General features: G+C 38.9%; 1 protein-coding gene across 6 annotated transcripts in view; it reads right to left on the minus strand.

Moving 5' to 3' along the window:
• Positions 1–7340, minus strand: part of GRM3 (glutamate metabotropic receptor 3) — a 222742-nt gene extending 215402 nt beyond the window's left edge. For all 6 annotated transcript variants that reach the window (XM_074035628.1, XM_045388686.2, XM_065542397.1 and 3 more), the window contains exon 1: positions 7196–7340. In XM_074035628.1, coding sequence (XP_073891729.1) covers positions 7196–7279 — 84 coding nt within the window. In that variant the 5' untranslated portion in view covers positions 7280–7340. The remainder of the gene's footprint in view (positions 1–7195) is intronic.
• Between the last annotated feature and the right edge of the window lie 5451 nt (positions 7341–12791).

Genomic DNA, 12791 nt, shown 5'->3' on the forward strand with positions numbered 1-12791 from the left:
GCTTGTCTTCAACAAAGTCATGAAGTAGGTAAAAATTCAATAAATTAATGGTTCATTTTGCCTACTCCCTACCAAACTGGTAAAGTTACCTTTTCTGAAAAATGAGCCTATAAATTCAGAACGTGTTGGAGGGTTAGTACGCTATGTGGTTCTAGAAATATATGTTCTTTAGTACTTCTTGGATGAAATACTTCAGTTTAAAATTTGGAATATTTTATGAACCAAGAAAGGTAGTGAAAAATATATTTTGGGGATTGGGGGAAGTGGGACTTTTGGCATTCCTCAAAACATTTTTTCCAAGGGGAAGTCTTGAACAAAATCTATGGAAGAGATTTGTTAGACATCTAAGTTCATGTCTTGCCTACTAATCAATTTTAAGTTAGGTATGGTCTGGCTACCAGTGTCCTAGTGACCAACATAGTATGGACCGGTTAGCAGTCCATAGATGTGGATTCCATAGAAATCACTGGGATTAATGCATCAGCAGGTAGAGGGTCTGCTTTTTCAGGAAAAACAAGATGTTCCAAAACAGAAAGTTAATTATATTCTCTAGTATCATTTTCTCCTTGAGGCAGATATAAATTCCAACTGTTTTTGACCTTGTAGTGCCATCTCTCAGATTGGCATGTATTCTGACATATTTTGTAAAAGCGGCTTACATTATGTTGTATTCACCAACACATGCTTCATTGAAACTGTTAAGCAAATATTACTAATAATCTATCTGCTATGTATTAACAATCAAAAGAAACAGGCTCCACCAGATGGAGGGGCAGATCTGTGATATCTGTTCCTTTTTTATGTCCATTGATTACTCTAGTACATATCACAAATCAGAGAAAGACCCTCCAGGAAAGACTTGTTTCAGCCCTTTGGTTGTGTGAAAAGAAGTGTGAAAAGAAGTATAAGTTCATGCAATTAAGACAGCAGGTTTCCTGTCTGTGGGAAGGCACTGAGGTCAGAGAATAATGAGATATGGGTTTTCCTGGAGCAGCACTACAAACTGAGTCTTTGGAATCTCCAGCAGGTCACTTTGCATCTCCTATTCTTAGTGTGTTTAAAATTCATAATCCCTGATTCCTTCGAGTTTCATGCTGTGGTATATATTATGGATAAATGACCCAATGTGTAAAATGCTGAGAGTTTTCTAACATAAAGATGAACCATTACTACTTCAGCAGGGTAAAGAAATTTGAAAATTTTACTAGACTACGAAACCTTTTTAACAGCTTGTTTTCCTGGTGGGAAGTAGGTAGGTTGTAAGAAGAGAGTAACATCAGCATTTTTAGCCTCAGGTGAAATCCTTTTCACCTCTATCCTGGCTTTTTGTGAGACTATATTCTTGCCACTGTATTAAGTTTTACAGATGATAATCGTCATTGAAATCAGACTCCAAGAAGTATATTTTCCTCACATTTTCAGACCTGGTGTTTATTTCTCAGCTTGTTAATCTATAATCTTCATAGACTTTTCTATTTTAAAAATTTTGTCCTTAGTCCTAGTCAATTATAAATAATGTTTTAGTTTATTTCTTCCATTTGCATGTTTCTGCCTCTCAGAAGGGACAGTGGAGTGGAGAAAGATCTCGAGCCTGGGGAAGTCTATTCTGGACTCCCTTTCATTGATTATTGTTTGCCTTCCTTACCAAAGCATGTCCCTCTACTTGGAGCTCAGAAAATACTTGTTGAATGCAATGAAGCCTGGTAAAATAAATAAATAAATAAAAATAAATAAAATTGTGAGGCAATATTGGTAGTAAAGAAAATAGGTCTTAGAATAAGAAAGTTTTGAATTCCAGTTACGGACTTATTAACTACCTGAACTTCGGCAAGTTACTTTATCTTGCTGGGGCTCTATCTCCTCTTCTGTATAAAATAAGGATCCCAGTACCTACTTCACAGGGTTCTTGTATAGCAGAGTTCTTAGCACAGGGTAGTTGGTTAATAATTATCATCTATTATTTTGATATATTATTAGTTTTGTCACCTCACAGCATACAACACTGTCTGCACAAGGCATCAGAATATATACACACATTTAAAATCCTAAATATGAATGCATCTGTTAAATGAAGGAACAGACTGTTTCATTTGGTTGATAATTCTGGTAACATTTTGTCAAAAATTTCAAGTTTGATTTTTGCAGCACTTTCAACTTTACACATTTGTGAAACTTTGTGAACATTTTTTTGTGTGTGTGTTCCCACTGCATGTCCTATATTTTGTTTTGGTCAAAATAGGTACTTAATAAATATTTATTGACTAATTGTTTCCCTATTAGCTACCTTTTCTTTCTGATGATAGACTCTTTCTTAGAGGAATCTTCTCAAATTTTATACTTTGAATATTCCCATGCTACATATATAGGTTGTAAGTTTTTTTTCAAACTATGTATCTAGCATCATGGTTTTGAATTATTTATGTTTAGATACCTGTACCCTTTCAACTGAATTTGCTAAAATGTGTGTGTGTGTGTGTGTGTGTAGTTGTACAGTCAATGATAGTGAGGTAGTGAAGTAAATCTGATAAGGAATTAAAGATCAGAGTTACTTTGGGCTTTTTGTGGAGGTGCCTTCTCTATATATAGCTTTATTTTCAAACTGTTGCCTTAATCTATGCCTACGTAGATTATATCAGAATGTTTTCCAAGTTTATTTCTCTCCTTAAAGTACAGTGTACAATTTCTAGTTCCATAAAAAGATTGTTCAATTTGATGAGGAAATATTTATTCTGTGTAGGCACAGATTCTTTGGATGCCTTGCTGTTCCAGAGAGAAGCTATAGGTATATTAATGGCCTACATTTTCTATACCAAGAAAATTGATTTTCCTTTTGTTTCTAAGGAAAATCATTTTGAGGTTGCTCACCACTATGTGATGAATAGCACTATAAAAATACTTTGGGACCTCAGGAGGGAGAGTACTTGTTTAAAAATTATTTATTTCCTGCAGTCTAATTTTATTTGTTTAAAAATATATTAAGTTTTAGAAAGTTGTCTCCTCATTGATTCTTTAACCTTATCCACACGAGTGTTTCTATATACCGTTGAAATCTCAACAAGCAGTAAGTAAGACAGCACTAAATGGTGTTTTTAGATGCTGATTCACCTCCCTCTTAGTTTTATATTTTCTTGACTTGCTAAGTGTAACCTAGGAACTTATTTCCTGATTTATATCATTTACTCCTCTACTGTCTAGCAGAACTTGTATTTCAATGCCTGGAACTTGGAGAAACAATTGAGTGGGATGGTGAGTCTACCAAGATATTTGCTTGAGAATCTTAAAGAAGCCTACACACGGATGTCTTGGAACAAGATTTTAAGTGAACAAAGTGAAAACCTGTTTTTTTATGTGTTTTTTTTGGGCTTTACTATTTTTAAAGTAACCTTCACATATGGTACCTCCATATATATCGAAATACATTCCACATTGATATATGCATGATGTAAGCTTACTTTTCATAATGCAGCACGGTGAATAATTTGGCCTTAATTCTACTGGGTTTTTCAGATTGTTTCAGTATAAAGGGGCTATTGCCAATTCTAACAGAATTACTATGTTGTGTTAACATACACATCTAAACTATGTACATTATTACATTCCTAGCACATTCTATTAATTATGGAAATCACTTTCATTTCAATAGTGGAATTTACATGACAATAGCCTCTGGGGTTCAGTGGAGCATCGGACCAGCATGTCACAAAATTCTCTTGTAGTGTGGGCGTTGACAGGGTTCTGTTGCAAACAAATTTGCAATGGAAATGTCTTTTAATGTGCATCCACATAGAAGATTACTCAGAAGGTATCACCTTAATATTCACATAGGTCATTAATGTCAGAGAAGGTAATTTCTTAACTCTTGCATTAGTAAATTATTAGGAACATATAGTTATACACACATGTAAGTGTGTAAAAAATGTCTTAAACATTTAGCAAAGATGTCTGGACATAGAATTGCCATCTTTGTGTTCTCTCCTGTAACTGTGTGAAGCTTTTGTATTTTATAAGTCTTAAAGAAATGTCGGAGGAAGAATCTGAATCAGACAAGAGGATGAACTAGTCCAGAAGGCTTATAATAGGAATTAAGTAACAAGATAAAATAGAATCAGGGGAAAATTAAGCTGAATATCACAACAAAGTTCTTAATAGGGAGAACCATTAGACTGTGAAATAGTCTTTCAAAGACTCTGGAAGAAGTCATTACGTGATCCATTTAAAGTCAGACTGGACTGAAGTACTCCAAAATAGAGTAGGCTATGGGGACCAAGCCTACATTAGAAGTAGAAGGAGGGGTATGAGCTAATTGTTTTTGCCGTCTCAGTGATTACTATGATGATACTCATTTTATGTGTTCAGATTTGGTAGATAATCTTCTATCATTTTATGCTCCTTCTCGGGAGCAATTTCAACAAATTCATCTAATACAGTATTGGATCCATTTAGTGGCGTCTCAAAAGATGTGAGAATGCACAATAAACTCAGTTTAAAATAGCAAAGTGAGACAACTGTGAGTAAACACGTACTTCTTGTTTTTGAGAATTACTCCCGGAGAAAACAAGTCTCACGCTGGAACTTTGGCCACATTCCAATGTGCGTAACTGAATCCTGCCCTCCTTGTTTTACAATAATGATTAGGTATTAATTTTCATTTCTTTTGTTTAATGGAATATTGAGATATTTAGTGCTGGAAAACAAATGGAAAATTCACCCCCAAGCCAATGTGCTACATTTTGGCAGGAGGTAGCTAGTATCCTGGAAAAACATCATGTTTCATTTTGTGACTGATCGCTATTAGAAGAATGGACAAGAAAGACAACGGTTTTATTTGAAAAAAAAGATAGTATTACATGAAATAAAAATGAGGAAAATGTACCCAGGGAAGTTGTAAAAATGTTATTGCTGAGAGTCTTTCAAAATAAGACCATCTTCAATTGTGTGATTCCAGCTAATAACCTGTCATAGAGAAGTGAAGCAGTGACCTTTTGACAATTATCCCCATTATTTTATTAAATACAAATATTAATTTCAACTTAAACATAGATCAATTAATTTTATGTTATAGTTGCATTTATTCAACTTAGCAATTTGAATTGCAGTGACATAAAATCCGAGATGAGCTCATCATTTTGATATGTGTAATTGTGGAGTAAATCATCTGATTTATACTCCTTTTCACATGTATACCACAACTTTTTAAAAAGTCCATTGTACAAAAATGAGTGGGTCACAGAGTATATTTTAGTTATTTATAATATTTTTTGTTTGTGTGGCTTTCCACACATTTTGTTACTGATCATTCCTGAAGTTTGAAAAATACCATTCGATTTAAGTAAATAGAAAGGTATCTGTTTCCTTCAAGCCCCAAAGTGTGGCCTATTCATTGTGCTGGCATGATTTTCTATGATTTAGGTTTCATATTTCATTGGTAAGGGCCTAACTCATAAAACTACAGTTTTATACCTAAATATATAATATCTAGGAGCAGGAGGGGTTTCAATGCTAAAAGATATTGTTGCCATATTCTTTTTCATCTAATAAAGGTAGATATTCTGGAATTTCATTGTTTTATTTGTTAAAGTATAGGTTTCAAGACTTCCTTTCCTCATTTTCCATCCTGAGCTCCTGTGTTACTCTGAACATAAGATAGCCTTTGGGCATGTTTATTCTAAATATCTATGTACTACTGCTGGGTGATCAAAACCCAATAGGATGGACAGCTAAAGTCTACAGGTGTGAGAAGTCTTTGTAAATATAAAACACTACCCATTGTGAAAGGAAAAATATTACAATTTCTGGTGTACAATAGCTTCCAAATATATTCAAATTCTCTTGGGCTGTTTTTAGAAACAAGGTACATAGGAATATAGAATCATAGTTATTCATTAGAGTGTCCTAAGCATCTTTGGTAGGAACTGTTATCCATAGTTTAGCATAGTGGCAATGCAGATTATTTTAGTAATGCCTATATTGAATATACTTCTGCAAACAATTAGAATTCAGAGAAGAATCTTAAAATGTGTGATCAGATAAACCAAAGCAGACTCCACCCCCCAACCTCCCCTCCACCCACCACAAAGAAACATACTGTAGCTCTGCTGGACAGTTCTAAGAAATTCAAGCAAAGAAACTCTAAGGAACTATTGTTGGTACTTAACTCACACCTACCTCAACTCACATTAACTTTAACTTTGAATATTCCAATACGTACCTACATATAGACCCAAAACATATCTATTACTGTTCAAATAATAGTAGAAATATTTTATAAGCAAATTAGTTGAGTCCTTAACCAAAGATCTTTAGAGGTGCACAGTTTTATTTGTTTTTAAAAATTTACAATATATAAAATACTTAAAGTGGGAGAATGCTTCCTTAATATATTTACCTGAAAGTGTTATACCTTTGAGAATTGTCCACCTTTGGTAACCCAAGGAATAACTACAAAGAAATTTAAATGAAATCCTTAAGAAACAAGCTTATTGGATATATCACCTAGTCTATTTTTGGATCGCAAATCGCCCGCCCTCTCTGAGTTATCTCACTGTCAGATAAGAAAATGGAACAGGATTGATGAAAAGATATGCTCCCTGTCTGGCTTTTTGATTTTTCACTCAAGTCAAAAGGAGCAAAGGGCAGCTAGTTAAGGCTCCTTTCCAACCGTGCTCCCGGGAGGGCAAACCTCTGGCCATCTCCGGCTTCGGAGCTTATCCGGGCTGCACGGACCAGGTCCTGCTGACCGTTGCCCACCTCTGCCGGCAACCTCCACACCCACATGAAACCGCCCGTATGTCAGCCAGTTATCGCACGGATTCCTGTGCACAAAGCCTTAGGGAGCCCCCAAACAGAAACAAATTCTGAGCCCAGAGCTGAGATAGAGGTGGTTGGCTGATGAGACTGGTCTCTCTGGGGGTCTGCCAGTGCTAGTTCGTCCCTTCGCCTCTCGCACCCTGACCACAGATCTGTGCCCTGAAATCTCCCTCCTCCCAGACACAGACGTGGGCGCACACACAGACTCTCACTCATGCACACCCACATCGCCTCTGCCCTACACCCTTCCCACTCCAGGCAGGACTGTAGGGACTGGTCCATGCTCTGCCTCAACTTTCCCGGCTGCGCCTGCCCCACGCGGCACCCAAGCTTCCGCGCCCTGGCTGGGCGCCCTCCAGAGGGGCACGTCCTCCTCTGGGCCCCTTACCTCGCACCGACAACTCCTGGCAGGAACTGGAGCTGACCGTGGTGGCAGCGGCGGCGGTGAGCCTGCACCCGGGCTCTGGCTCATGGTTGGTCCTCCTCATCCGACACAAAAGAGGTAGCTTGCTGGCTTTGTCCTTTCCAAATCCAAGGGAGAACTTATTTTGCCCTCGAAATGGCCAACTTGTGCGCGCAGCTTCCTGTCACAGTGCCCCCTGCCCCCGCCCCCTCCCGGCTGCACGCTGGACCACTGCCCGGTGGCAGAGCATCCAGGCATTCGAGTCAGTGGGGAGTGGGAAAACGGAGGGGTGGAGTAGTAGAGATGGAGGAGGTTGGGGAAAGGGGGGACCCAGTGGTCTTCCGCGGAGGGGAGGGGAGCACTTCCCAGCCGAGTCCCCTCCTCCTTCTCTTATCAGGCAAACCCACTTCCTAGGCGCGGAAGCAACTTTCCTTCACCTTGACCAGGCTGAAGCCGTCGCATCTATTTGGGACTCTCGGCAGAAGCACGGACCTCCTGGCATCCTCTCCTTTTCATTCTTTCCTCCCTCTCTCATTCTTCTTTTCCCTCTCCCCCTCCCCCACTCTCCCCCATCCACCCTCCTTTTATAAGGGTATATCTGCAGAGTCTTCAATGAGCCAGGGTACCTAGACGAGAGGATTTTTATATGAAAAGCCAGGGTAGCTTTGCCGACTGCTTTGCCTTACTCTGAAATCCTTAGGCAGTGCATGCAAAGGTCGGTGAATTTCCGAGTGGGGTAAAGGAGCATGGGGAGGTAGGGAGGGTGGCGGCTCCAACTTTAAAGCTCTGCTAGAGCGCTTGGCTTTCAGATGAGCAGGGACTAACAGTCAGTCCTTAGAAGAACTCTCCTGTGGTCCCTGGGCAGGGGGCTGACCGCATGCCAGAGGGGACTAGGAGAGCGGGAACAGAGAGGGAGTGTGAGAGCCAGGGAGGTCGGTGCGCAGCTCAGCCCTACTCGCGACTCAGCTGCACACTGCGAGCCCCTGGAGAGGGTTTGTGCAGAACAATCTCTGGGTCAGGCGGGAGGGAGACGCTCCTGTTTCCTAGCAACCCTTATCAATCTTCTTCCTCTGAAGGAATTCGATTGGACAGCCCCTGGAGAGAAGCCACGCCCATCCAGGAATGCTGGGCTGCTGCTTTTTCGCATTCTCCCAAATTTCTTGGGTGGAATAAGATTATAGGGGACTGCTGAATTATCTTCTTATCCTTTTGTGCTACCACTTCGCCTTCTTAAAGCTACCCCCAGCACCCCCTCATTAGTCCTTCTCTAGTCCTACTATGGTTGTCAGATACAGTCAACGTTTCCTACAGAACCTCTTCTTTCTTCTTAAAATTAAATAAATAAATAGGAACCTTAAATCGATGACGTAGGCACAAAAGAGAAAAAGGCACGTGGAAATAGCTTTAATAGGCTGCAAGCTACAGATAAAATCCTAAAGGTAAAATTCCAGGCATCTCTCTATGTCTAGAAACACACACCATTTAATTTCCAAATTGAAACTTCATTAATTTTTGTACTCTAATATACTAACTTTGTATTAACCAAGGACTGAATTATATGAAGCCAGACACAATTAAATGTAATGCTTTAAATGCTACATTTAGTCTTTAATATTTAATGTTGAGTTGTTTAACAATTGCTGTTTTTGTAACCTAGCCAGAACTTTTAAACTACAGAAATAGTTTTACCTACTGATTCTCTTAGAGGGATAGCAATATTTAAAAGACACATGTGCATATATATATATATATATATATATATATATATATATATTTCATTGTGAACTGCACAAAATCCAGAAATTTGAATATATTAAAAATTAAAGTGTTATTATATAGCAAAATGCTAAAAATTTAGAAGTCCCCCTTTCAACATTATTCTTTCTGGAATGCAATAGCATTGACCACATACAAGCATAATTCCTGTTCTTTGTGTTTCATTAGTATTTTCTAGCATGTATTGTTCACCAGAAGATCTTTATAGGAATTTAATTTTAATTTTAAGAATTTATTTAATTTTAACAATGTCTGTCCAATAGACAACTGTATATCAAGTGGCAATTACGTGAACATGAGGAAGATAAAGATTTATACACTGCAGGGCTTCAGATCCCCATGAAGCTGCGTGGGTAGATTTTGGTCTCTTTCAGAACATTCCAGAAGACATCATTTTGCACTTCCATGACCTTATCAGAATTAGCTGGGATTGAGAGAAGCAGAAGAGAGCTGTTGTTTTTGTCTCACACACACAAAAGTAGCTAATGTTTGCACAAAGGAAAGTGCTGATAAACTGCATCTCCATAGTCTATATCTAGCTGTTAACTAAGGCTTGTGGTGAGTAGAGGCTGAAATGCTGAGGCAAATTATCAACCTGTTATCAGATATGGCCTGATGAGACACTTCTTTCCTCTCCCACACTATGCCATACACACAAAGAAATGAAGGAAAGGACTGCTCAGTCTGGTAGAAACAGATTACCTCAATGTGAATCCTGAATTTTCATCACTTCCTAGCTGTGTGAACATGGGCAAGTTTCTTAACCTCCTTACATCTCAGTTTCATCATCTTTAAAATGGGAATAACAATTGGTCATACCTCAGAATTATTTTGAGGAGTAGTAAATCCATGTAAGCAGCATATAAATATTAGTTACTATTATAAATCCCTGGTTTATGTAATAGTTAACTGATGGTATTTTAATTGTTGAGCATATTTAATTGAAAGCAATTAGTCTTCACTGTTTAAATTCGTCATTGATTGGGAATATAGATTAGCTTTTAATGTTTATTTGTTGGGGTGTGTGTGTGTTTGAATTACTTTTAAAAGCCTCAAGAGATAGGTCTAAATAAAAACCTCTGACTAAATAACATGTCAATTAAGAGATTACATTCTCTCCCTCTTCACACCCTCCCCAAGTATTCTAGCTGGGCTCCATTTCTAAACAATCCTAGTTTCTTCTCTTAATTACATCTGATGTAGCAAGTTTGTCAAATATTTTTCAAGTGAGACACATGTATTTGGTCATCTAGATCACCCTTGTAGTTCATATTTTTATTAGTTTGTCTAACTTCACTAATTCATCTATATTTGTTTGAATGACTAAATCATATTTTTTCTTAGGACCCTTCACCATTAACACTTGGACTTCTTTATAGTGATTTTTAAAATATGGCCTGTAGGCTGGGTGCGGTGGCTCATGCCTGTAATCCCAACAATTTGGGAAGCTGAGGTGGGTGGATCACCTGAGGCCAGGAAGTTGGGACCAGCCTGGCAAACATGGTGAAACCCCCTCTCTATTAAAAATACAAAAAATTAGCCGAGCATGTGGTGGGTGCCTGTAATCCCAGCTATTAGGGAGGCCAAGGCAGGAGAATCACTTGAACCCTGGAGGCAGAGGTTGCAGTGAGCCGAGATCACACTACTGCACTCCAGCCTGGGCAACAAGAGTGAAACTCCACCTCAAACAAAAACAAAAAACAATTAAATATGGCCTGTAAAGTGTCCCATCTTTCATCCAGAATAAACGTTGAGAATGAAAGTACTGTCATCATTAATTACAAATAAAATGGCTTCCATGTCCCCATTCTGATCCATAGTTTACTCTCACAAGCATTCTCTTTGAAGAAAACCTCCATTTTGCTTCAGAGATCAATTTCATTGTTGGTTTCTACTACCAGTCAGGAATGAACTGTTATTTTGCTCACATAGGGTGATCAGGCATCCAGTTTATGCAGAACAGTTCTGGTTTGCATCTGTTGTCTAAGTGTATTCACAGTCTTCATTTTATTTCTCAAAGTGTCAGGTTCGGTCATTAAATTATATGGCTGCCTAAACCTTCTAGTCATCTGGCCATACCTCTTGCTTCGGCCTTTACTTGCTTCATCTGCCCTGTGACTGTAAATTCCTCTGTATAATTTTTTAAAGAATAGGATTGACTGATCTATTCTGGGGACTTACAATACATATGTCCTTGTAAATATATAATATTAAAATTCTCTTTAATTTGCTAATAAGCATCCCTCATTCACTTTTCAACTTCTTTCAAAAATATGTTTCTCCTTAGAGCATCTGTAAATTCTGATTTTAATTACTGTTGCAATATATCAAAATAAATGTATTCTAATCTTGATTTTGACTGAAGCTTCCATGCAAAGAGGAGCCAATTACTCCATATTCCAAAGTGAGAGTTGTCACACCCCCTGTGCTGGATTCGAGTGGAGTATCCCTAATCCACGTGGAATATAAGAGAGTTAAAATCTAAGAAGCTGAGAAAGGTAGGGAATAAAAGCATAGAGAGTTTTTCGTGTTCTTTTAAATATGCAAGCCCAGGGTTAGGGTTTGTGTACTTTCTCCTTTTTCAACTCTAATGAAGCGTGCTGCTGCTATAGGAAAACCATTGCTATGTTCTGTTGGAGTTAGGGTGATGTAGTGAACTGCTTCACAGCAGAGCAATGTAAAACACTGTCTGAATCTGTCTTTCAGAGGATTAAAATAAAATAGGGCACGTAATTGCACTTCCCTGTATGTCAGGCAAAAAGGATGGGTTTCCTGTATACTCTATGTGGGTAGAATGAGCACAGAGCAGGAGATGTGTTTTCTTAGCCCCTACACAGAAGTACTTTGGTGGAGAATCTGTGATTCCAGTAGACAGTCTGTGAAGGGCACAGAGCTTGTAGGTTGTGGTCTGCACAAAGGCTCCTGGCTGAGAGGTGAGAAGGAGCTGCTTGCCCAGGCTCGGGTGTAGGGCTGTATCAACATGGTGGGAGGGCACCTGTCTATACTTCATCAATCTGGAGGTGCCACCTTTTTATAATCCACATAAAGGATGGTAGGAGAAGGCTGAAGGGGAAGTGCAGACAACCAGAGGCTTTGGGTAGGGTAGTCAGTGGCCAGTCATGAATGCCTTGCCAGAATCAGGTCAGAGTCTGCAGTGAGAGATCCCCAGAACCTGAGGGTCTTCAAAGAACTGAGTAAATTGGGATCAGGAAAGTCAACTTTGAACACCTGCAAAGCCCAGGAAAATGGAATGCTAGATCAGTGCTAGACAAATACGATTTTTCATCTCTCCTTATACCTTCTATGTCTGACCTCTTCAATTCAGAGAGATCAAAAGCTCCAGCTGCTGATTAAGGTGGAGGGAGGATGAGGATGAGGAAGCTGGCTGGGCAGAAAGAAGAGCCTGCCAGCCAGGTCCTTCTGCAGGCTGCCGTCCGGCTGCCTTCCAAGGCTGGGTGAGGGGAGAAGCGTTAGCTCACGTAGATGTTGGAGTTTTAATTATTACTCTGCCTTAGACCCGATTTTACTTGAGTCTGTAGCATTTTCTTTTTTCCTGCTGAAATGAAAGAAGGAATGTTTTATCTGGGAACAATCTGAAAGTCAAGTCACTGATTTTGAGTTATATCCAAGGGTATAGAGATGGACAATCCCTATAGGCTGGATATGCAGGGGCAATGGGGGGAAATAGTAAAATTATTTTGTGGTGCTTTACGAGCCTCAGTTGTTAGGTATATAAATGCTCTGATCAGTGCTTTGGATCTTTTGTATTTTTCCCCCTGATTCTCACAAGGAAAAAATAAAAGGA

Source organism: Macaca fascicularis, chromosome 3 (genome assembly GCF_037993035.2).
Source record: "Macaca fascicularis isolate 582-1 chromosome 3, T2T-MFA8v1.1".
In the NCBI taxonomy this organism is placed as follows: domain Eukaryota; kingdom Metazoa; phylum Chordata; class Mammalia; order Primates; family Cercopithecidae; genus Macaca; species Macaca fascicularis.